This window comes from Mustela nigripes, chromosome 12 (genome assembly GCF_022355385.1).
Source record: "Mustela nigripes isolate SB6536 chromosome 12, MUSNIG.SB6536, whole genome shotgun sequence".
Classification (NCBI taxonomy): Eukaryota; Metazoa; Chordata; class Mammalia; order Carnivora; family Mustelidae; genus Mustela; species Mustela nigripes.
The window spans coordinates 82,887,157-82,911,826 of record NC_081568.1 but is presented as its reverse complement, the minus strand read 5'-3'; the positions used below and the strand labels follow the sequence as shown (position 1 = coordinate 82,911,826).

At 42.7% G+C, this 24,670-nt stretch overlaps 1 protein-coding gene across 7 annotated transcripts in view; it reads left to right on the top strand.

Annotated features, from left to right (window-relative positions):
* The window catches only part of PPP2R2B (protein phosphatase 2 regulatory subunit Bbeta), a 451,980-nt gene that overhangs the window by 345,426 nt on the left and 81,884 nt on the right, over positions 1 to 24,670 (top strand). For all 7 annotated transcript variants that reach the window (XM_059417855.1, XM_059417852.1, XM_059417851.1 and 4 more), the window contains one exon: positions 329 to 441. In XM_059417855.1, coding sequence (XP_059273838.1) covers positions 329 to 441 — 113 coding nt within the window. The remainder of the gene's footprint in view (positions 1 to 328; positions 442 to 24,670) is intronic.

Here is a 24,670-nt window from a genome sequence, read left to right as displayed (position 1 = left end):
TATGTGACCGCTCTTGTTCAGTGTTAAATAAATATTTTTATTGAAAATAATTTTATTGAATGAACTAAAAGAAAATATAAGCTCCAGATTTCATAGGCCATCGTCAGGAAAACCATTGGTCTAGGCACAATACATGGTTTTGTTCTGAAACATGAGCTCTGCCTCCAGACAGCATGAAGTGATGCCCTGAATCCCTGACGTGACCAGGAGTTCCTTCCGTTCTCGCCTCCACCTCCCCCTGCGTCCCCTGCCCCACCCCTCCGCACACACAACTCCCTGACAAGCTGGTTTTCACTGTCATTTGGTTTCCTCTGGCTGCCCTCCACAGATAAAACTGTGAAGCTGTGGAAAGTCAGCGAGCGTGATAAGAGGCCCGAAGGTTACAATCTGAAAGATGAGGAGGGCCGGCTCCGGGATCCCGCCACCATCACGACCTTGAGGGTGAGTCCCCGGGGCAGTTTTGGCCCCTGTCTTTCGCTTCTCTTGGCCACCGGGTACCAAGGAAGGACTCACCGGGGTGGCTGTGGGCTGGGTGCTGCTCTCGGTTGCAGCCGTCATGTGTGAGTGAAGGAGACAAAGCAGAGGGAGGAGGAGGAGCACAGGTCTGAGCTCTGATGACTGCAGAAGCATGTCCTTCCTTTATACCCCCAGGACTGGCCACGTGGCCACTGTCGTGCCGTACTGTATCCTCAGCCTCTGTCTGCTCTTAGTATCGAAAATGTTCTGAATGTCTTTTGTACTCAGGGTGCAGGGGATGGGACTAGCCACGTGGCAAGTTGGAATCTTGTGATTCAGAATGTGAACTTGTGAATGTAATGGGCCTGGGTTTGAATTCTGCTCCTCAGCAGCATCTCGCGTGATCACTTTAACACGTTGGAACTATGGTCACGCAAGTTATTTGTAGATTCTCTGTCTATACAGCAAACCTCATACTTGGCTAAAAATGTGCCGCAATTGGAAAGCTCTCCTTCCATGGCCGGTCTTCAATACGTGATCTCGCCTGTTGGTCTAAGTGGCTCCCTCCCTGACCTCCAGAAGTGCACAGTCTGGTAAAGAACAGATTTGTAGGTCTACTATAAAAATACTTATGGCACAAAATAGAGTAAGATAAATGCAGGGGAGTGTCAGAGAGAGTTTGGTCAATGGAAGAAGAAATTATATTTGGCTCTGGGAGACTAGGGAAGGTCTCTTAGGAAAATGGTGTTAAAAATGGATTTCTAAAAGCAAACTTTTAAGGGAAGGCTCTCTGGATACAGGCTAGAGTGGTTCAGGACTCGGTGGTGAGTGGTTTGGGATGTGTTTAACATGAGAGGTAAAGCAGACACATGCTGAGACCAGCCCTGGCCCTGAGGGGCTTTCAAAACTGTGTCAGATACGTGCTTTCAGATACCAGCTGCTCTACTGAAGACCAAAAACCGAGAAGGCACAGCGCAGCCCATGCGTGGAAAAGAGGTTGTCACTCGAGGTTTAGAAGCAGATACGGGAGCTGAATGATCAGTGTGTGCCCATTAGCTCACTTGTTTATTTGTTCATTAATTCCTTTGTTCCTCTCTTGATGCAGCAGATGCTTTTTTCTTTAAGATTTTATTTATTTATTTTAGAGAGTGTGAGCAGGGGGAAGGGCAGAGGGAGGAGAGAATCTTAAGTAGGCTCCCCGCTAAGTGCAGACCCCAACATGGGGCTCAGTCTCATGACCCTGAGGTTGTGACCTGAGCTGAAACCAAGAGTCGAACACTTAACTGACTGAGCCATCCAGGTACCCCCAGCAGCTGCTTTGTGAACACAGGCTCGTTGCTGGCCACAATGCTAAGCTGTCTGGTGCTTACCCAGTACTCATGGGTACCTGGTCTTCGGTCTTCTGAGCAAATAAACATTGACTGGCTCTGTTTCCTCTTGTCGACCTGTGCCTCCAGCCTGAAGAATGGCCGTGCAAATCATCCGTATCAGGCTGGCTGATGCTCTAAAGGCTTGGGGGTTTTGCAGAGCCAAGGATAGAGTAGTGAAGAGTCTGGAGACTGAGTCAGTCTGTCCTGGGTCAGAACTGTGGCACCATTGCTTTCCAGCTGGGGACTTTGGGCATATTAATTAAAGTCCTTGTGCCTGCCAAGTCCCCTGTGCATTATGAGGATTCAGTGCTTCCTGGGATTTTTGTGAGAAATCCACGCTGTCTTGTGTGTGCCAAAGTGCTTACCCTTAGAGTGTCTCACTCCCAGAAAGCACTCATTAATGTTTGTCCCCTGCTGTTGGTATGATATTATCTTCATCATTATCATTATCATAGCTGTTATTACTCCCTACTGATATGAGAAAGTTCATATTCTTTTCCTTTTCATGTACTTTTTATACTGTTGTACTCAGCCCACAAGCAAATCACTGATACCTCGTGAAAGGCAGGCAATCTGCTGACTGTCCAAAGGGAATAAAATCATCTTTGGCCCCGTGGAACTTAGCAATCCTGTGGTTGCCACTGGGGGGTTCACACCATGACCTTCTGCCCAGATGTCACCTTGTCTTTGTTTGCTCTATGGACAGACCTTCTCAGATGCCATCTGTAGTTCCTGGCGTCCCTGAGTAATGAACCTGTTCTGTTTCAGTGCTAGGATCCTCAGCTTTTCAAAAGAAGAATGTGGCTTTTTTTTTCTTTTTCGCAGAAGAGATAGGATTTTGTACCCCTGTGGTTGGAGCTCAGAGATGTGGCCCCTGTGATGAAGAGAAGGCCTGTGTGTATGTTTCCCTTAGAGCAGAGATGTTGAGTCGGGTTCGGTACCCATCAAACATGGAAGGAGGCCTTGAGGTGTGGTTGCAAGTTAGAAAACCGTAATTCTGGTTCTTGCTTTTATCTTAGCAAGCTGTGTGACCCTGGGCCAGCAAATCACATTTCTTCTGTCCAAGCTCAGTTTCCAGGATGCCACACAGAAGACTGAACAGTCTGTGCTCTTGCATCCACCGTGCAAGGTCCAGATTCCCGGGACCTGACCCCAGTGATTTCCCTTCAGCAAAGGGAGGAGATCCAGCGAGATCTACATGTTTCACACAAGTCCGTTGGGGTTGAGACAGGGGTCTGTGGTCACTGGATTTTATCATCTCTAAGACTCCCCTGAACTATCATTTTATATGGGCCTCTGCTACTTTTCAATCATTTCAATCGTTACCACATCAACTTGAGAGACTCATTTGCTATAATAGTGTAAATACCCGTATTTGATTTCACCCCATCTACTTTCCTAGGCTTTCCAGTATCCTACGTTTCAGTGTAATCCTCCACACTGCAGCTTTCTTTGGATGAAAATACTGAAAAGGCCAGCCTCCTTTCCATTTTGATCCCAGTAGTAGAAGAAAAAAAACCACAAACAACCCTGACGACCGTAGATTCAGAACAATGACTCCAGAGAATGAGCTGACATGATATTAATCAGACTGTAATTTACTAACATGCTCCTCTCTCGAAATTTGCATTGCCAGCACTGGTGGCGTTTTCCCCCTCCCTGTCTTACGATTACCTCTTGCTCACTTTTCATACTTTCCAGTTCTGTGTGGGTCTTGAGAGTGAGAACATTTAATAATCCCCGACAGCTAATTAATCCTCACTGAGTAATGAACCTGTTCTGTTTCAGTGCTAGGATCCTCAGCTTTTCAAAGCAAGAATGTGGCTTTTTTTTTTTCTTTTTTCGCAGAAGAGATAGCCTTTTAAATCCAATCACTCATTATCCAGAAAGGCTATGAGAAGCATGCTTCTATGAAAACCATATTGACTGCTAAGTATATAGCATTCAAAGCAATAATCATGATAATTTAATAAAACCTAGTGCTGTGAAGTGCCATTTATATCACCAATGTTTTCTTAACCTAATCCCTTGATTTACCTTCAGAACAGCCGGGGGAGGGCCAGAGAAAATGCTGGTATTTAGTATTTATTGAGCATTTATTATATCCCATGCATTGTGCCGCACACTGTGTCTGCATTAGCTGTCACCCACGGTAGAGTTTGCTATCAACTACCCATTGTAGAGATTAGGCTCAGAGAGGTTAAGTAATATGCACAGGGTCACATAGAACTAAGAACCAAATCTTGATCTCCTTTGCCATGGACCTGAGCCCTTAAACCTGGTGCAGATTCAGAAAGAGAAGTGACTTGCCCAGTGCCTGCCAACTGGTGATTCCAAGGCTGGGACTAAAAATCAAGAGCTATCACTCTAACACTTGAACACACACTTTGGAGGATTTGAAATGGCTTTCTTCCTCATTAGTACCATTATCATTCCAGATCAGGATGCCTGTCTCTCTCTCTCTCTCCACCCATTCCACCTTCTCTCCTACCCCCACATTCATATACAGTGGGTTTTCAGATCCTTGACCCCAGCGTGCAGGAGCAATGACCCTGGGGTCTTCAGGAGTTCTGCTTAGCAAGATTCCCCTGGCCTTCCTGTCCAGCTTCCCAATAGCAAGATGTAAGCAGCCCTCAGAGCCCTTTCTAGGCAACAGAAACTCATAGTTGTAGTAACTTCATCAGCCTGGGATGAGAGCTGGGTGGTGAGAAATCACACTTAGCATATTCCTCCCGGCAGGAGGAGCCTGGAGTTATTATTTGCCTCATTATGGTTCGCTGCCAGTGCCCTGGGAACCTAGGCCAGATTGGAATTTGTTTTTTAACCAGTTACAAATGTAGATATCAGAAGGTGTGATCTCCCACGCTGTGACTTGCCAAAAATGAAGGGACTGTGATGAATTCTAGTTTTCTAATGGATTTTACCCAAATATTCCTTGCACCTAATATTAATAGTAATAATAATAATAATAGCCATGTTGATTAGGTGCTTACTCTATCCCAAATGCTGGATTTCCTTAGATCATGTAGTTCTAAAGTAACTCTGCCAGGTAAGTTCTCTTATTCTCTCTGGATCATCCAAAGCCTGCCTTCCTCTGAGAAGCTCTCCTAGAAATTCCCTAGGGAAAATCACACACTGGGGTCTTCCCTTTCACCATCAGTGGCCTTACCCTGCCCCTTCTCACTGGTCTGTATCCTTGCCTGAGATGTCATCTGTGTATTTGCTGCTGGCCCTCCACCTCCCCTCCACCTCCAGGAAAGCAGGAGCCACACTGGGTTTTCTTCCCGCAGCCCCAGCACCTAGAACTCGCAGGATGTGGTAGGGACACATATTTGTCAAATGAATGCATTACACAGAAGTGGAAACAGCCTTAGTGAGGGCAAAGATTTTACCCAAGACCTCATGGCTAGCAAATAGAAGAACTGGGATGCGAACCAAATCTATCCAATTCATTATGATTCCGTTTAGCTTCTGCCTTCTAAGAGGATCTTCATTCATGATCAGAGAGCAGGGGAATTTCATTCTTTGTGTACCTTGGACTTCTTCAGCAGAGCTTTCTTAATGCATGAGCTTTACTTTGGTGGAAGAGGGGGGACGAAGGACTGAGGGCTGCAAAGGCTTTTCTGTCACAGGGTGGGCACACAGTGGGTCCACTCTTTTGGAAAGATGAAATGACCTGCTGTTTTATATATGAGCTGGATGCCGGAGACTGAGTCCGTCTTCCTCTCAGCCTCCAGACACACACACATGACATTCTGGACTAATATTTTTCCATGTAGGGTGACCCTGATGTTTGCAAATGTCGCCTATGGCTGTTTGGACACACGCACAACCCCCTCAAACACCCCCCCACCATCACCACCACCTTAAGGGCACCTTGGCCCATTAGCAAGAGTGTTTGCCAGCTCTGAACTGGCAAGGGGTCATTTTGAGGATTGTGGCTAACAGGTCACGGCTTAGTAAGGTTGATTAAACAGACTAGCTCTTTTCCCAAAAGTGATCCTTTCAGTGAAACAGCTAGTGGAACTACCTGAACTGTTTTCTAAAGAACTGATTAAACACACCAGGGGGTTAAGTTAAGCAACTGCTTGTATTCAGCCTTTCCTAGGGACCGGCTCTGGGCTGAGCGTGTATAATGCATGCTTTACAATTCTTCCTTCATTGCAATCCTGTGACTTAGGCATCATGCCCGTTTTACTGGATGTGTAAACAGAGGCTCAGGGAGGTAAGCACTGGCTTAAGGCCCCCACAGATAATAAATGACAAAGCCAAGAATGGAGCCCAGGTCTCTGTGATTCCAGAGGTCCTGATTTTCCCCATTACTCAGTACTGTGTATTGTGTAGCCCCTGATTGAGACTACAAAGGGGAATGGCATCTGACATGTAGAACTTTTTACCGTATTTTATCCTATTTGGTGAGTGCCTGCTGTGTGTCAGGTATGTACTGCCAAGTGGATCTCCCAAACATGAGTGAAATGCCCTCCCTTTCCTCAAGAGGAAGGTGGGAACAGGATGCAAGTGCCTGTAACCAAAAATTAATAGAAACGGTGGTTCTTAAATTCAGAATGCCTCATGGGCACCTGGGAGGCTCTGTGAGTACAGTCCCTTCTCTCTAGGGCTTCTGGCATAGAAGGTCCGAGTTGCACCCGTGAATCTTTGGCCAGACCCCTTCTGGAAAAACCCCAGGTGATTCTGGTGCATGCGGTCCCTGGGCCACTCTTTGAGAAACACTGGAGAGCATAAGGGTCCCGAGACCAGCACAGAAGTTTGCTGTATCAGAGCAAGAACAGAGGGAAAGGAGCTACATGCCTAGCAAGGGGTTTCCAAGATGCATCTTGCAGGATATTTGATCTTTCGTGCTGGGGATCTCATTGGATGCTCCCACAGATCCTGGGAGGCAAGTAGAACATGAACTGGTATTTTCCTCTTTCTAATGGTACAGATGCAATTATCCCCATTACAAAAGGGGGAAACTGAGGCTCTGAGAAGCAAATATTTGCTGTCTAAATATTGTCTAGACACAACCTTGCACTTTCTCGCTGCCTCTACGGTGCCCATGGACAATGGGTAACCCCAGGTTCAGGGAAGATTACTGGGTGAGTCAGCCCAGCCCAGGTTTTAATTTTGGCTCTTATGCTTTGATGCCCGAGGCCTCTTAGGACACAGATACAGCCTTCCCCTACCCATTTTTAATTTTTCTAGGCTTCATTTTGTGATTTATTGCTGTGCTGGGACTTAATATCCAACCCTTTCACAGTTTCATCTTTCCTTTCCTTATATTTGTTGCAAACAACAATGAAGTGTTTAGCTACCGCAGTGAAAAATCAATCAAGCCTGTTCCATATTCACAGGCTTGCAGTGGCCCCCTGGATTAGATTAACTCCGTGAACGTGTCACTCTGGTGTGGGTAATTTCTCAACCTTCGCTCCGTCCCTCCCCCTCCTGCCCTGGCGGGTGGATATTGAGATTTCCCATTGATTGACTGCCCCAAAAGAGAATGCTGGCATGTGATGTGTGTAACTCAGCGGGACGCACATAGTCTGTGTTTATGAAAATAAATAATAATTTCTGTTATCATTATTGATTGCCATCATTATCTGATTGTATCTGTCTGTGTCATGGGGTTTCGGTTATGGGATCAGAAAGCTCTCCACAGGAACCTCGGGCATGACCCTCCCCGACAAGCCTCTGCATTTTGATGCTTTTCGCCTCGTGGGATGAGTGTTGGGGATGTCTCCGTCCTATTCTTTGGCCAGTGTTTGGTGAAACAATGTTAGCTGTGTTCGATGTGAGGCAAAGGAACTAATTCTGTTGGAATAATAATGGGAGGAGCCCACATTTATTGAGGATTTGCTGTGTTCTAGGGACAATGTACATATATTGCCTGATTTTATCTTTGAGATAAAGCCTTTACTGAGGGACTGAAATAAACCTCATTTTAGAGATGTGAGAACAGGGGAGCCTGGGTGGCTCAGTCAGTTAAGCGTCTGCCTTCAGCTCAGGTCATGATCCCAGAGTCCTGGGATAGAGCCCCGCATTGGGCTTCCTGCTTAGCAGGGAGCCTGTTTTTCCTTCTGTCTCTGCTGCTCCCCTTGCTTGTGCTCTCTCACTCTCTCTGTCAAATAAATAAGTAAAATCTTTCAAAAAAAAGAGAGAGAGAGAGAGATGTGAGACCAGAAGTCAGAGAGGTTACACAATGTGCCTAAGGTCACACAGCTGGTGCATGGTAGTGTTTGGACTGGAATTCATGTTTTTACTATCCTTCCTCTCATATCAAAGAGAATATCTGGGGACGCCTGGGTGGCTCAGTTGGTTAAGCAGCTGCCTTTGGCTCAGGTCATGATCCCGGCGTCCTGGGATCAAGTCCCACATCGGGCTCCTTGCTCCACGGGGAGCCTGCTTCTCCCTCTGCCTCTGCCTGCCACTCTGTCTGCCTGTGCTCACTCTCGCTCTCTCTCTCTCTCTCTGACTAAATAAATAAAATCTTAAAAAAAAAAAAAGAGAGAGAATATCTGGTCTGTTCATCTGAATATACAATGTAAACCATACTCTGAGTCAGCAGGAACTAGAAGACAGCCTGTCAAGGAAACTGTAGAAGCTGCTTGTGTCTTGGGCACAGGTGAGTTTCCCATGTGGTGTTGGGGGAAGGAGGAGCAGAAAGGATGCCTGGAACTAGGTCATGGTTTACCAAAGCTGGGTGATTATCAGACTCTGGGATGGCTTCAATCGTTCCCAGCTCACTGACTCAGAACGTGCGGGAGCAGAGCTAAGGGACCTTCCTGTACCTCTCAGCTCTATCCCAGTCCTGAAGACCACCTGGATTTGTGAGGCATTGGCACAATGATGACCTGAAGATCCGCTCCAAGGGGAAGGTTCTCTGGTTTCATTGTTAAGTTCTTTCTTTGACTTCTTCCTTCCCCCTACCTCAGGGTACTACATAGAGTAAGCTGAGGGCCACCTTATTATCAAAACGAAGTTGGCGCTAGAGTGAGTGATCTGATTTGGAAGTAAGCTTCCGCAAGCCATCAGAGTTTAGGTTGCATGTGAGTGGTTCTGCCCTTTAAAACTCAAGTTCTTTCCCCATCCTAGTCCTTATGGAATCAGCAGGCAGCCCACCTGATGGCCAGTGTGCCCTGAGAGAGAACTCTTTTGCAGACACTCACTAAATACATACCGTGTGCCAGACTTTCTGCTGCGTACATTACAAACACCATCTTCTGCAGCCCTGTGGGGGGCGTGCTGTTGTCATCCCCATTTTACAGATGAAGAATTTTACTTCAGAGCTGAAATGACTTACCCACAGGCTATAGCTGCTAAGTGGCAGTCTCATTTTAACCACATTCTCAAGGACTCCGAAGTCTCTGATCGTAACACCATACGGGAGGTCTCCAGGAAAGGGAGCAGCCCACACGTCAGCCATCATCGGTAAGGTGGAAATCACCCCTGTTAATAAAATAGAGTACTATGCCAGCAGTATGTGGCATGATGCCAAGTGAACAGTGGACGGTCAGCATTATTCCCTTTCTCCTCTCCCCTCCCCTCTTGTCTGTCACCCGGAGACCAAGAGTTTCAGGAAAAGTCCGATGAATATAATTGTAAAGATTCAAAGCAGTGTGACGTCAGGGGACCAGCGATCCATTGTGCCTGATTTTGAATTTGTGTTTGTACTGACTCCAGAGCTGCCTCAGATTCAGAGTGCATTCTTGGGCTACAAAATATTTTCTTTCATCTGAAAGCTGCCTTTGTTCTGCTGCCTTTCCAGTGTGGTAATCAGATCCAGTGTTAATGTAAATATAAGCAGAATCCTATACCTGGTTTAAGATAAAGGTCACTTTGTCTCTTGCTCTTACCCCCTTTGACGGCGGCCATGGCTTCTTGGATGTGATAGGAACTGGTAAATATAACTTCCCATACATACACTTAATAGCGGTTGGGAAGCTGAGAAGCCCGCTAATATTAGAAAAAGAAAAGAATCCTGTTAGTGAAGAAAATCTTGTTGTTTCCATGGCCTCTGATGCGGTTTATCTTCTCGTCATGAGCCAGGACTGTATCTAGACTGCAATCTGTTCTCTTCTTGACGTCAGCCATTAACTCATGTGCATTTCAGAGGTGTGGTAAGGTTGGCCCGGCCAGGCTGGCTGCTGGCCCTTCCCAGGCCCTGCAAGCAAGGGTCTTGTCCCTGTCTCAAACCTAATCCACACGGACCCAGATGGACTTTTCTCAAAAGAGAGGTTATCAGTATAGTTTCACCCATCTTTTCCTTTCAAGAGCTAGTTCTCTGTATATTTTTACAATAAGCAGAAAATCCAGGCACAGCTGGATGGTTCAAGGAGAAAAGGGCCTCCAATTTCTGAATTTTTAAGGTGGAATTACCTGAATTAGGAGTGTGATGAGAAATAGACTGTCCCCAGACCAGGTCCTGGCTCTGAAACGTGAGCTCACTGTTGCTGCGGTGAGAGGGGTGAGTCCCATGCCCTGACGTGATTTTAACTATTTCCCTAGAGGTTAATGCATGAGAAGGTCCCTTTAGGCAGGGGGTGGGGGAGGTTGGTGGTGCAAAGGACCTGGTTGGAGGAAGACATTTTATAAGGCTACTTTCATGTTTAGAGGAGATTCTTATTAACAGAAAAAAATACTTAATTCTTTGGATTCCTTAGAATGATTGAACTGGAAGGAAAAGAACTTTCTACCTAAGCATGGTAATTTGCTTGAACGGAGGAGAATGGGGTCACACCCTTGTCGTTTGTTGTGATCCAATGGACTTCTGTCCTTTACCAGAAAAATGATAAAGGCAGTGATAAAAACACACAGGCATTCACTCTCACACCTTTCTTGCTCAAGAGTATATGAGGGAAACCCCCACTTACACACATTTAAACAAATTTATTTACTTCAGGGTTTCTTGGGACCTTGAATATACTGATAGAGGATATCAGACTCCAAAAAAGATACATGACATGTGATATTTTCCACTAAATTTAGCTGACCACGACCAAGGGCATCACATGAAAAGCCCTTTTCTCGGCTCATGGGATCACTTTTTTTTATGACATTCTCCTCAAAATGTGGCCTTTGGCCCCATGCCAGTCTACAGATAAAGTACCAGAATGTGAATCATCCTATTACCCAGCCTCTGCCTTGTTCAGCTGACACTTTTATTTTCCAGACCAGGACTTTCTCAGTGAAGGAAGCAATGCAATGATTCTGTCTTAAGCTCCTTATCTTACCATCGACCATTAACAAACAGCTTGTGGTACTGTGACCTCAAGCTGCACAGCAGTCGACCTCACTCGGGGAAATGCTGGCTGAAGAACTGGGTCAAGGAAGAAGGCGTTCACCTGGTGGCATTTTCACTCTGCTCTTCCTGCCTTGCCATCTCAGAATCACATTGATGGGGAAAGATTCTTCACTTTCAAGGTCATTAACATGAACTAAGCACTTAACAGTTCTGGCACAGCTCCAGGCACCTTGCCTACTTCCCCGTTGAAGCTTTACCTGAACTCCAAGAACTTAAGACTGCTCTTGCCAGGGATACCTGGGTGGCTCAGTCTGCTAAGCAATTGACTCTTGGTTTCTACTTAGGGTGTGATTCTCAGGGTTGTGAGTTCGAGCCACGCATCAGGCTCTGCCCTCCACACAGAGTCTGCTTACAATTCCTTCTTACCCTCCCTCTGGTCCTGCTCCCACTTGCTCACACGTGTGCTCCCGCGCTCTCTCTCTCCAAAAACAAATAAAATTTTTTAAAACAAAATGAAAAAACTGTTGTTGCCATTTCAGATGAGGAAACTGCTTAACAGTCTGTGCAGGGTTGCTCACTAGCAAGGGACAGAACCAGAGTTCATCCTAGACTCCCCCCTTTTAGCCACCATGGTATCCGGCTTCCCCAAAATCCAGGGTTCTCAACCATCTGAGCCAATGGAGGTTTTATTCACATTGTCAGAAACCTCTTGCAGCAGGAACGCTGCATTAGCTGATCTAGAAACCATCCCTGTTCACAAAAGTCTCCTTCTGTATAACTTAGCATCTCTCTAATCATCATTTATAAAGGGAAGGTTGCACATCCATGGTCCCAGATAGACATGGCTACCCTCATGGGGCTGACAGTCCATGAGAAACTGGGTGGTTACACCCCTTTGTCTGATAGCGAAACGCACGGACTTGCATCCTTGCCTGATGCTGCAGTCAGCCCTGCCCGAGCTCCTCAGCATTTGCTTCTCTGCTCTGTGATCCCAGTTCCTCTCATTATTTCAGGGTCCAGAGTTCTGCAGCTTTGAATTAAATAAGGACATTGCCTATTTAAAGATTTTATTTATTTGACAGAGATCTCAAGTAGGTGGAGAAGCAGGCAGAGAAAGAGGGGGAAGCAGGCTCACCGCTGAGCAGAGAGCCCTATGAGGGGCTCGATCCCAGGACCCTGAGATCATGACCCAAGCCAAAGACAGAGGCTTAACCCACTGAGCCACCCAGATGCCCCATTTAAATGCCAAAATATCTCAACACAAGGGGAGCCAAATTCCTCCAATTATTCCATTGCATTTGCAAACAAGCAGATGTATAGAAACATGTGAGAGCTTGATTTAAAAAAAAAAAAAATCATTGGCTCTCCAAATTTAAAGAGCATCTGAGAAAAGTATTAGGCGAGGGGTAGTGAGGGGAGTGGGGGGACATAAGATCATCAATGAGTTCAGGAGTTGTGAAGTTAGATACGGAGACTGAAGTAACCAAAGACAGCCGTATTTGGTCCCCATTGTTGTTTCCCACAATAAAGTCATCTCTGCACCTGAACCCACCGTTGACTGTCACATCAGTCCTGATTAAATGTACCTTTGCCCCACGCCATGGTCAAATCAACTAAGAACAGATGCACCACCCGGGTCTCACTAAATCTACAAGTATTTCTTGAGTCCCTACTATAACCAGGCCTTGCGACGGGCCCTGGAGTGGCAGCCGCAAACATGAATGACCTGGTTCTTGTCCTCGTGGATCTTACAGTCTCTTTTGGTCAGAAAGGAAACGGATCAAATGCCACCCCCGCAATATGAAACTGACACCGGGTGGGGGCTGCAGAAGAGAGGTGGACGGTACACAGGAGAACAGATGGGAGACTTTGATCCATTTGGGGAGAGCAAAGAATAAGTTCCTGAGCAACTCCTAATTGAGCTGAAGCAGAAGGTAGGTGAGGCGAGAGGGAGGAACATTGCAGGCGGAGGACGTGCCTCGGGCCAAGGCCGTGAGGAGGGAGGTTGCACAGGTGAGCAGGGGATGGAACAGGCCAGAGTTTCTGGAATCCTAAGCACGAGGAAATGTGTGGTGACAGCACGGCACAGGTGACAAGGCAGGCAGGTCGTGGCCAGATGTGCTGGGTGTCACAGACCTTGCTCAGGGATCTGCTCTTCCCTTCCAAGAGCAGTGCGTGCCCTTTCTTCTCTGCACTGGTCCTTTTTGGAAACAGCCCTTCTTTGCACTAAATGCTAAATGTTCGGCACCCAAGACAGACATATATACCACTGCAGAAAAGCTGTCGGCACAAACCAGGAAGTTATTGGCAGATGCAAAGGGTTTAAATGGAGGAAGCCGGCGGCATCTTGTTGGTGTGGCCAACAAGATGTTGGTGTGGGGCTGGAGGAAGCCAAGACAGAGTGCACCTGTCAGAACTGCTTACGACGTATAAATCATTACCTCAATTTTCCATGCAAGAATTGGGCCAGAGAGAAAGAAGTGACTGAGGTAGGTTAGCAGTGCAGAACCATTTTAAAAAGCTCTTGACTGCCTCCAAAGCAAGATTTGCTCTACTATCCATGCAGAGAGAACAGGGCCTGTGCCCAGAGGAACAACAGAGACAAATGCCCACTGGTTCCAGGAAGGGGCGATTTGTTTCTCTGGCATTCACTAATGGCTCTTACCACCCATCTAACAAGAGCGGCCACCAAAGCTTTCCTGCACTCCAGAGGGGGAGCCCGTTTGCGTGTTTTTTGTGTGCTCCTTGATTTCCCTACTGTGTCATCACCATAGCGATCATGGTTATTGTCATCATTTTCCTTCTCTCAGTCACTGGCCAAAACTCTCCAAGATAACCAGGGACCATCTGGGACTAACCTCCTGTCCCACAGTCCAGGATATCAAGGTGTATCTAGGAGCAGAAAACAACCTAAAAGAAAAGACTTGAATGAAGGACAGCAGATCTGAAGGTGTTCGGTAAAAGTTGAAAAGCCTGAAATGATTGGACGGTACCCAAATATTCATTTCATGTTAGGTTCTATAAAATACCAGAGAGCTAGCAGAATGTGGGAGCCTTGGAAGGCTCCAGTGGCAGAAACCCCAGCACTAAGGAAGCCCAGACTACTGACTTGGGCAGCAGACCTTAAAGGAATGCTGCCTCGTGAGTCTTCTGGGCCCCGGTAGACCGAGGGGACACACCTGTGGGGGAACTCCTTCATTCTCCAGTTCCCCAGGCTTTTGAAAGGGGCTTTGGTCACTGGAACCTGCATTCAAAGGGAACCCATGGTTTGTCAGCTCTGATATTCCTGTTGCCAGTGATCGAGGAACCTTTCTTCTTTTGCGCCTTCATGTATTTTAAAGAGAAGCATATCTTCAAAATCACAACACAGCCCAAAATGTGTTGGCTGCCAGTTAAAATTCCCTAGGACTTAGAAATGCAGTCTATTTTCTCTGAACAAACCCAAAATATGAGTCAAGACAGTACACAGAGGGATGTGGGAGCTGAGCGAACAAGTCACATGGATACTTTAAAATAAAACAGAATAATTGCTTGTTTGTTCAGAATGTGTGAGCAAAATGTTCTTGTTGCCAGAAGAAATGTGAGGCCGACTTATTTCCACTTATCCTCTGGTAAGGGAGGGAAAGCCCACAGTTGGAACTGTTGTGGGAGACAGTCTAGTAGAACAGTTACAAGAGTTTAGAGAAGAACTCTGGATTCGAATCCCAGCTCTGTCTTTGTATGGCTTAGGGCCTTTTATTTTATTTATTTTTAAGAGCGACTGTGCGAGCCAGCTGAGGGAGGGGTTGGGGGAGCAGCGCATGGCAGAAGGGGAGGGAAAGAGAGAATCCTCAAGCAGATGTCCCGCTAAGCACAGGGCCCAATGCAGGGCTCAATCCCAGGACCCTGAGGTCATGACCTGAGGCAAAATCAAGAGTTAGATGCTTAATGGAGTGCGCCACCCAGGCGCCCCTGGCTTTGGGCCTTTTATTTAAGTTTTCAAAGTATTGATTTTGCCCTCAAGAGGGGCCTACATTACCCTACTTACCAGCATAGGGTCTGGTTTTTAGTATTAACCATTCAGTACTAGGTAGCCAGCTTCAGGTTGGGAATTAGGAATGCTCAGTACAGAGATATCATCAGTAAACCCCAGTTATTGTTTTGAGATGGGAACATACAGTTTTGAGAATAGGGGGAAAGGAAAGACTTCTAACTGGATCAAAGGGCCCAAGGTCATTTGCCTAACCCACATCAACCTCAGTATTTAAGATTCTTCAGTGAATGTTCATATCCCTGGCCTAAAGGACATTTCCATTAAAGATTCAGAAATATATGAATACATACAGACAGACGGACTCTCACTGGGAAGGAAAAAAAGAAAAACCCTGTAAGTGAAGATAAGGAGATAACAGAAAATATGTCATCAGGTTCAGTCTCTCGATAAAGTCGAGGTATGCTCCCATTCTCTATCAACCTTTTTTGGGTGACCAGTGAACTTTTAAGTTCTCACTGAGCTGAGAAAAGTTCTGTGCTTAGTAGTAACTGCTTCCTAGAGAAGAAGCTACAGCCCTTTTTTTTGACGGGAATGGCCTTTGGGATGATAGCCCCATAGTTCATGGAAGGTTGTCAAAAGTTGGCCCAGGATTCTGGTGACAAGGCTTCTTTTAGATTCTCTGCCTCAGCCTCCAGCCATCAGTCAGCGAAAGTGCAGAATTCTTTACCTACATCAAAGGATTCACACTCAGATGTTAGACCTGTCTTTATTTTGTTAGCATTGAAGGTAACCTTTTATGTATCTCACTTTCCCTTACCAAAAGAAAAAAAAAAGTTCTCTTGCTGTTTTTTCCTGTTCTTGACCACTGAGAAAAGAATTGTCTTTTTTCCCCCGGCACAAGCTCATTATTAATCTATTTCATATTCACAAATTCAGATTCAGCATTGGACATTAAAATTGACCTAACAGAAATTTCCCCCTTAATTGGACCGCTTTTCTATAGAAACCATCCTGCCAGCATCTGTGGTAAGATATGTTCTGGAAAAACAAATGATCAGGTAGAATTAGACTGCTCTCTCTGTTTGCTAACAATGCTATGACTTTGTATAATTCTTACTGATTATCAGAAGGGAAAAAGCTATAACTCAGGCACAGATGAGCTTTATTGGCGTTGGGCCCTCCTAGGGAAGAAAATATATATTTTTTTCATATATATATATGCAGAAGCATTTGCAAGTGCCTTATATGTTGAAAGATTGAAATTCCAAACAGTCTGTAAACTTAGCTTGCTTAAATCTGTAACCTTAAAAAATGAAAATGCCTCCCTATATTTGGTATCATAACTCAAGGGCTGGGTTTATCTTCTTCTCTATAATTAAAGACAAAAAAAATTATAGATCTATAAATATATCTAGAAGAGAATGTCATTTGAAACGAAAGCGTTCTCGTGAAGGAAAAGTAAATAGTTGGGGAGAGCCCAGAGTCAGATGCCTTCAAAGGCTTAGAAATTAACAAGAGAATGTTAAATCACCACCCCAGCCTGAACAGCTGCAGGTTGTCCTTGTAAAGAGGGAGAGGGGTGTCCGCCCCCTTTGTTTACATGCTGAACTGTACTATGGTTCCATTTCCCCTAGCCGTCCTCAAGCATCTCCATTTCTGCTGGTAGCTTCCCCTGTCAAGAGAAATCATGTAACTTTCATCTGTAACGTTTGGACCAACTCTGCTTATGCTTCCTGTGGCCTTTGAGGTATCCCCTCTCCAGCACTCTCCCCGATGAGAAGCCTTTCCATTGCCTCCAGTCTTAGATTCTCCTCCTTTCGGTGGGAGAGCCCACAGATACCCATTGAGTCTGTTCCCTGAGCGAATCTCAGTCTCCTTTGATCCTGTCGTTATGAGACTGAGGAATAATTAGTCCCAGTTTCCTATATTCCAAACAGTTTCAGACCAACTGTGTGAGTTGGTGGTTTGATGCTTGTTCGTCAACAGCACGGAGGCTTTAAAAAAAAAAAAAAAAAAAAAAAAAGGCAGTGTTTTTCCTTTGGAGGACTTGAAGAATCTTACTTCATAATCTTCTCCCCTGGAAAATTTACATCTTTTGCCTCCTTGGACATCTCCCATGGTGAAAACGGCAGCAAACAATTTTCCTCCTCTGTGTCTTTCTTTTCGGCACATTCTTACTTGTCGATCAATAAATTACCCCCTGCCAGCCTCCAGCAGCCTGGATTCCTTCTTCAGCGTTTAGGTCCTTCTTTTGTGTTTAAAAAAGAGCTCATTATTTTTCTCTTAACCTCCAGTGAAATCTTCTCTTGATTCTCTCCCTTTATCTTGCTTATCATTTCACTTAATTCTCAGCCCAACTGGCCTCATCTGCACCTGCCCGGATTCTCCACATTTTCCCCTTTAATAGCTTGAAGTTAATAAGACTACCGTTGGAGTCCCACGCTCTTTCTCTGATCACACCACGATAAGGAAACGGGATTTATATTTATATTTATATTTATTTTTATTTATATTTTAGCAAGGGATACAATAGAAGGAAAGCCAGGGGCTGCCTGGGTGGCTCAGTGGGTTAAGCCTTTGCCTTCAGCTCAGGTCATGATCTCGGGGTCCTGGGATCAAGTCCCACATCGGGCTCTCTGCTCCCTCCTCTCTCTCTCTCTGTCAAATAAATAAAATCTTAAAAAAAAAAAAAAAAAAGAAGAAGAAGAAGAAGGAAAGCCAAAGTAGGGCCATCGTCAGGTAGGCAGTTTTCTATTCACTGGGACAGATGGGACCCCGTGTCCGAGGATACCCCTCACAGATTGTCCTTGTTTCATATAGTGGTAGTGAGGATTGCATGAGATAAATCACGTCATGTGCTTGATGGAGTGAAATAGGGCAAGCCCCCTCAAAGCATTAGGTACTATTAGGGTTCTAGAAAGCAAGAGTAAGAGACCTTACCTCACACCTTCCTGGGTTTGGAATCTGCAGCTACACAAGGCCAGCCAGGAGTACCAGCTCTCCATTTGTTTATGCAATAACTCATCCAAGGAAACATTTAGCACTTCCCAACTGTGTAAAGGCACATAAAATAGCATTGAGCCACGGAAAGTCTGAGACCATCTTGTTTGTCGTACCGTTCCAAAGATCCACTGTTGTGCCTGACACAAAGTACGTTACCTATCAATATGTGATATCAATATGTATTCATCACCTAATGTGTCCCCAGTACCATGCTTGTCACTGTCTAATATCACTCTGTTCCCTGAAGTCTAGGCTATGTATTTCTATTGGTATAAGACACAGCTTTAAGTAATATTGAATCGCATAACACATGAAGTTTTTCCTTTCTTGTTGCTTTTTAAAATTGTTCTGATTGTATCAAGCCCAAAGTCCCACTTTGATATAAATACTTTTTAGCCCCTGTAAATTTTTTTTTAAAGATTTTATTTATTTATTTGACAGGCAGAGATCACAAGTAGGCAGAGAGGCAGGCAGAGAGAGAGGAGGAAGCAGGCTCCCTGCTGAGCAGAGAGCCCGATGCGGGGCTCGATCCCAGGACCCTGGGATCATGACCTGAGCCGAAGGCAGAGGCTTTAACCCGCTGAGCCACCCAGGCGCCCCAGCCCTTGTAAATTTTGATTTTTTAAGACTGAGAGGTAGTTAAGGCTTTCCAGGTGACCCATCTGACTAGAATATAAGAACATTTTTTCATCTTGATAAATGCCCTCTTTAATCCCCATCACCTATCTCACCCATCCCTCCACCCACCTCCCTTGTGGTAACCATCAGTTTGTTCTAAGTCTGTTCTTGGTTTGTCTCTCTCTCTTTCCCCTTTGCTCATTTGTTGTTTTTTTTCTTAAATTCCACATAGGAGTAAAATCATATGGTATTTTGACTTTTCTCTGATTGTCTTCACTTAGCATTATACTCGCTAGCCCTAAGCATGCTGCTGCAAATGGCAAGAGTTCATTTCTTTTTTATGGCTGCATAATATTCCTTATCTTCTTTATATGTTCATCTATCAGTGGACACTACTGTTTCTTCCATAGTTTGGCTATTATAAATAATGCTGCTATAAATATAGGGATGCATGTATGTCACCTTGAATTAACATTTTTATACTTTTTGGGTAAATACTCAGTAGTGTGATTACTGGATTGTAAGATATTCTATTTTTAGCTTTCTGAGGAAACACCATACTATTTTCCACAGTGACTGCATCAGTTTGCACTCCCACCAACGGTGCGAGAGGGTTCCTTTTTCTCCACGTCCTCACCAACAGTTGTTATTTTTTATATTTTTTGTTTTAGCCATTGTGACAGGTGTAAGGTCATATCTCATTGTAATTTTGATTTGCATTTCCCTGGTGGTGAGTATGTTGAGCATCTTTTCTGTGTCTGTTGGCCATCTGCATGTCTTCTTTGGACAAATGTCTGTTCGTGTCTTTTACCCATTTTTAATTGGATTATTTGTTTTTTGGGTGTTGAGTTGTATCAGTTCCTCATATATTTTGGATACTAACCCTTTATCAGATATGTCATTTGCAAATACCTTCTCCCATTCAGTAGGTTGTCTTTTAGTTTTGTTGGTTATTTCCTTCACTGTGCAGAAATTTTTATTTTGATGTAGTCCCAATAGTTTACTTTTATTTCTCTTGCCTCAGGAGACACATTTAAGAAAAGTACTGCCATTGCTCATATCAAAGAAATTACTGCCTATGCCCTCTTCTAGGATTTTTATGATTTCAGGTCTCACATTTAGGTCTTCAATCCATTGTGCATTTATTTTTGTATATAATGAAAGAAAGTGTTCCATTTTTATTGTTTTGCATGTAACTGTCCAGTTTTCCCAACATCATTTGTTAAAGAGACTGGCTTTTTTCCATTGTATATTCATTCTTCCTTTATCAAAGATTAATTGACCATATAGTTGTAGTTCTATTTCTGGGTTTTCTCTTCTATTTCATTGACTGTGTGTCTATTTTAATGTCAGTACCATGTTTTAATTACTACCACTTTGTAATATAACTTGATGTTTTGAATTACGATATTTCTGGTTTTTTCTTTTTCAAGACTACTTTGGCTATTTGAGGTCTTTTCCATACAAATTTTAGGATTATTTTTTCTAACTCTGTGAAAAATGCTGTTGGTATTTTGATAGGGATCCCATTAAAATCTGTAGATTTTAACATTCGTTCTCCTAATCCATGAGCATGGAATGTCTTTTCCATTTCTTTGTGTCATCTTGAATTTCTTTCATCATTGTTTTATAATCTTCAGAGTGTAGGTCTTTTACCTCCCTTTTTGAGGTTCTTACTAGATATTCTATTGTTTGGGGTACAATTGTAATTAGGATTGTTTTCTTAATTTTACTTTTTGCTGCTTTATTGTTAGTGTTTAGAAATACAACAGATTCCCGCACATTGATTTTGTATCCTGAGTTTATTTATCAGTTCTAGTAGTTTTTTGAGGGACTCTTTAGTGTTTTCTCTATATGCTATCAAGTCACCTGCAAATAGCAAGAGTTTTTCTTCTTCTTTACCAATCCAGATGCCTTCTATTTCTTTTTGTTGTTTGATTACTGTGGCTGGGACTTACAATACTATGTTGAATAAAAGTGGTGACAGTAGACATCCTTGTCTTGTTCCTGATCTTAAGGGAAAGGCTCTCAGTTTTTCCCCATTGAGTATGATATTGGCTGTGAATTTTTCATATATAGCCTTTATTATGTTGAGGTATGTTCCCTCTAGATCTGCCTTGCAGGAGGGTTTTAATCATGAATGAATGTTGTACTTTGTCAACTGCTTTTTTCTGAGTCTATTGAAATGATCATTTTTTTATGCTTTCTCTTTGTGATATAATGTATCATGTTAATTGTTTTGCAAATACTGAACCATCTTTGTATCCCAGGAATAAATCCCATTTGATCATGGTCTGTGATTTTTTTATTTTTTTATTTTTTTTTTAGTTTATTGTTGGATTTGGTTTGCTGATATTTTGTTGGGGACTTTTTCCATCTGTACTCAGTGGAGATATTGGCTTGTAGTTAGCTTTTTGCTAATGTTTTTATCTGGTCATAGAATGAAACTGACTTATCCTTCCTCTTCTATTTTTTGAATAGTTTAAGGAGACTAGGTATTAACTTTTCTTTAGGTGCTTGGTAGAATTCGTCTGTGAAGCTATTTTGTCCTAGACTTTAGTTTTGGGTTTTTGGTTTGTTTGTTTTTTTTTTTTTTTTTCCATTTACTGGCTCAATTTCATTGGGGTATTTGGTCTGTCCAAATTTTCGATTTCTTCCTGCTTTAGTTTTGGAAGATTAAGAATAGATTCTTGTTTTGGGGTTTGGGGAGGTTTTTGTTTGTTTGTTTGTTTGTTCTTACATTTCACAGAAAACTGTTTTTCGTGTGTTGCTAGATGTAAAGTTCCCTAACAAAGTTAATTTCATTAACTAAAAAGCAGATTCATTTAAAGAAAATGTTAAACAAGTAATAGTCTGGGTAAAGGTGATAAGGTGAAAAAAGAAGAAGAAGAAGAAGAAGAAGAAGAAGAAGAAGGAGAAGGAGAAGGAGAAGGAGAAGGAGAAGAAGAAGCTTTTTCAAAATGAACATACTTAATCCTTACCCCAACAAGAAGAAGAAGAAGCAGCTTTTTCAAAATGAAGATACTTAATCCTTACCCCAAAACAAATGAATTTAAGTCTTAAAGTATAGATGTGAACAATCTGTATTTCTTTCTCTTTAAGACACATGAGATGAAAAATCAGTTTAGGTATCTCTGAATGAGAAAATCTCCAGTTTCCTTTATGTAAATTTTTTTCGTTCAGTCAACGAACATTTGCTCAGTACCTACTATGTGTAATGCCGTCTTTCCTGGATACTGAGGATAAAATGGAAAACAATTTAGAAATAGACCCTGCCTCCATGGAGCTTACGGACTAGTAGAAGCTTAAAAATATTGTGTTCCCTGATTTTTTTGCCTGCCATAAAAGTTTCTTCTATGCTAAATCACAACCTGAAAACATATGAAATTGTCATAACTTTGTGTACACTGGTTTGTTTCTGGCATTGAGTTTCCTGTTGGGGGGAAAGTCTGAAGCCAGTCTTTATTTCTACTTCTCATACTTGACTCATTTTAAAGATCTGCATAACCCATATACTTAGGGTACCATAACTTCACTAGGGTATGCCTTGGTATTAAACTTTGTGTTTTTCTTGGATTACTATACCCTTTCCATCTTTTCAATCTTGGGTTTGAGTCTTTATTTCACAGAATTTATATAGATACATTTTAATCTTTTTTTTATGTTCACTTCTTTTGATCTTTTTATAACCAACAATTATACATGCATTGGGTCCTCTTTGTTTTGTGTATATATAATTGGTTCTTCATTGATTTTTATATCTTTGTACCTTTTCATTTTGTTTTGTGTCATTTCCTCAAGCCTATAAACCATGTTGTTAAGTCTGATTTCCACTTCCTCTGTTTTACTGTGGTTGCTTCAAGGTAGCTTACTTATATCTGTAACTTTTTCTTTTCTCTTTCATTACCTTTCTGTTATGCTAATTTGTTTCTAACCTATATCCATCAGTCCATGTCAGAAAGCCTCCCAATTGTTATTCCTACATTCACTGACCCTCCACTCCCCTCAACCCACCAACAATCTGATAACCACAAAGTACTTAGACGGAGCTTTTAAAAATGCAAATCAGATCTCTCACTCCCGTTTTAGCAGCCTCCATTGGTTTCCCTTATCACTTAGAATGAATTCCAAAGTCCTTATCATGACTTACCCGGGCCCTGTTATTGGCTTCTTCCTGCAAATTATTTGATGATTTGCTTGTATTATTTCATTCTTTTTTTTACACTCTCAATTTCTGAGCTGTTTTTGGAAAAAGATTATTTCATAGCTATAGTATACCAATAGCACCTTGCATTTGGTAAGTGCACAACAAATATTGCCTACCAATAGTTACATTAACTTTTTAAAGTATTTAGTTATCATTCTCTATGTAGTCCTTGACAAAAGAAGATAGAACACCCGTCGTATAAGCCAAAGAGATTGAAATGTGTCAAAAGTTTAGAGTCCATGACATGACATTTTTTTTAAATTCTGACATTGGAATGTTTCATGGCATCATTTATTTCCCTAATTCTGTGTTCATGGCTTCTAAGCTGTCAGTGTTTCCTTCAGATCACTAATTCTATCTTCTGCCTCAGTTACCCTAGCTTTTAGAGAATTAAGGTTAGATTGAAACTCATAGAGAGCCTTGTTAACATCATCCCTGGTGGCTTTCACATATGCCCTAATCAATTTTATCAATTCCATCAAAGGCTTTCTCTAACCTAGCTATTGCCTGGATAATTGTTAGCCTGAATTCCCTTTCTGACATACTGTTTATGTCCATATCCAAAAGCTGTGATGGAGAGGGCCCAGTCTCCGAATTTTTCCTCTGTTGGGCATTCCTCCTCCTAGTAATTTTGGTGAGAGATGGCTGAGGGATATGTAGCTGAATATATCAACTGTGATACAGGCAAGGTGCACTCTGGAACACTTTTGAGCAATTGAGTGTCCCCACCAAAAAGAAAGAAAAAAGAAAAGAGAGAGAGACAGGAAAAGACAAAAAAGAAAAGAGAAGGTCCAGCCTGAATGGGCCCCAAAGGTAAGATTTATAAAATATATATATGAAAACAGACAAACAAAAAGATCGACAAAAGTATATGACAAGGAAAAACAAACAAATAAATAACCCCAAAGTGAAAATGAACCCCAAATATAAGATTTATATACTACCAGAACAAAAACAAATACACAGAAACACTGACGGAAGAAAAAGATGGGAGGGAGGTTATAAATTCTTAGTGTGGGCGAGGATGTATCTTGATATCTTTGTTAAAGGACTCAACTTTCCTGAGATAAAGGGGGATTAAAACTGGTTTACATATACGGGTAGCATTGATTGGGGAAAGGGAATTACCTTGAAGCTTAAGTCTAGAAGAAAATTAATAAATAAAATTAGAAAAGTAAAAGAGAAACAGAGGTGTATGTGTTCAAAAAGTTGAGGTTAAAGGGTTATTATGAAATTTGATGTACTGAACATCTCATTTTGATGGTAAATAGGTTAAAAGGTTACATAAAAAACAATGAAAAGAACCAGAATAGTGGGAACGAATTAAAAATAAAAGTTGTATCTTTTATTATTGTATTCAGATTGTGCTTGCATCCTGTCTCTGCTGATCCTAACCAAATGACCTTGTGACTTGTCATTTAACTTCACCGAACTTCAATGCTTTAAATATCTATAAAATATTTATAAAACAGTATCAACTGTGTGGGATTTTTGTGATGCTTGAAGAAGGTAATGGCATATGGGAAATCGTAGATATTTGTAAAAGGGTCAGCAAAGTGACAGTTTTGAAGAGGCTGGGTTCTGCAGTCGTCTAATGCAAGGGTCAGGTTTGTTGAAAAATATTCCTAAAAAATCCCTTAAATCACCCATAAGGTATACAGTACATAGTTTTTATAATCTCTGTACAGAATAATAAGTGTATATAGATATGTACCATATAAAGAATAATTTGTAAATAAAACCTTTAAAAACAACAACAAAAAAAGCTTTAAAAGGGCACCTGGGTGGCTCAGTGGGTTAAAGCC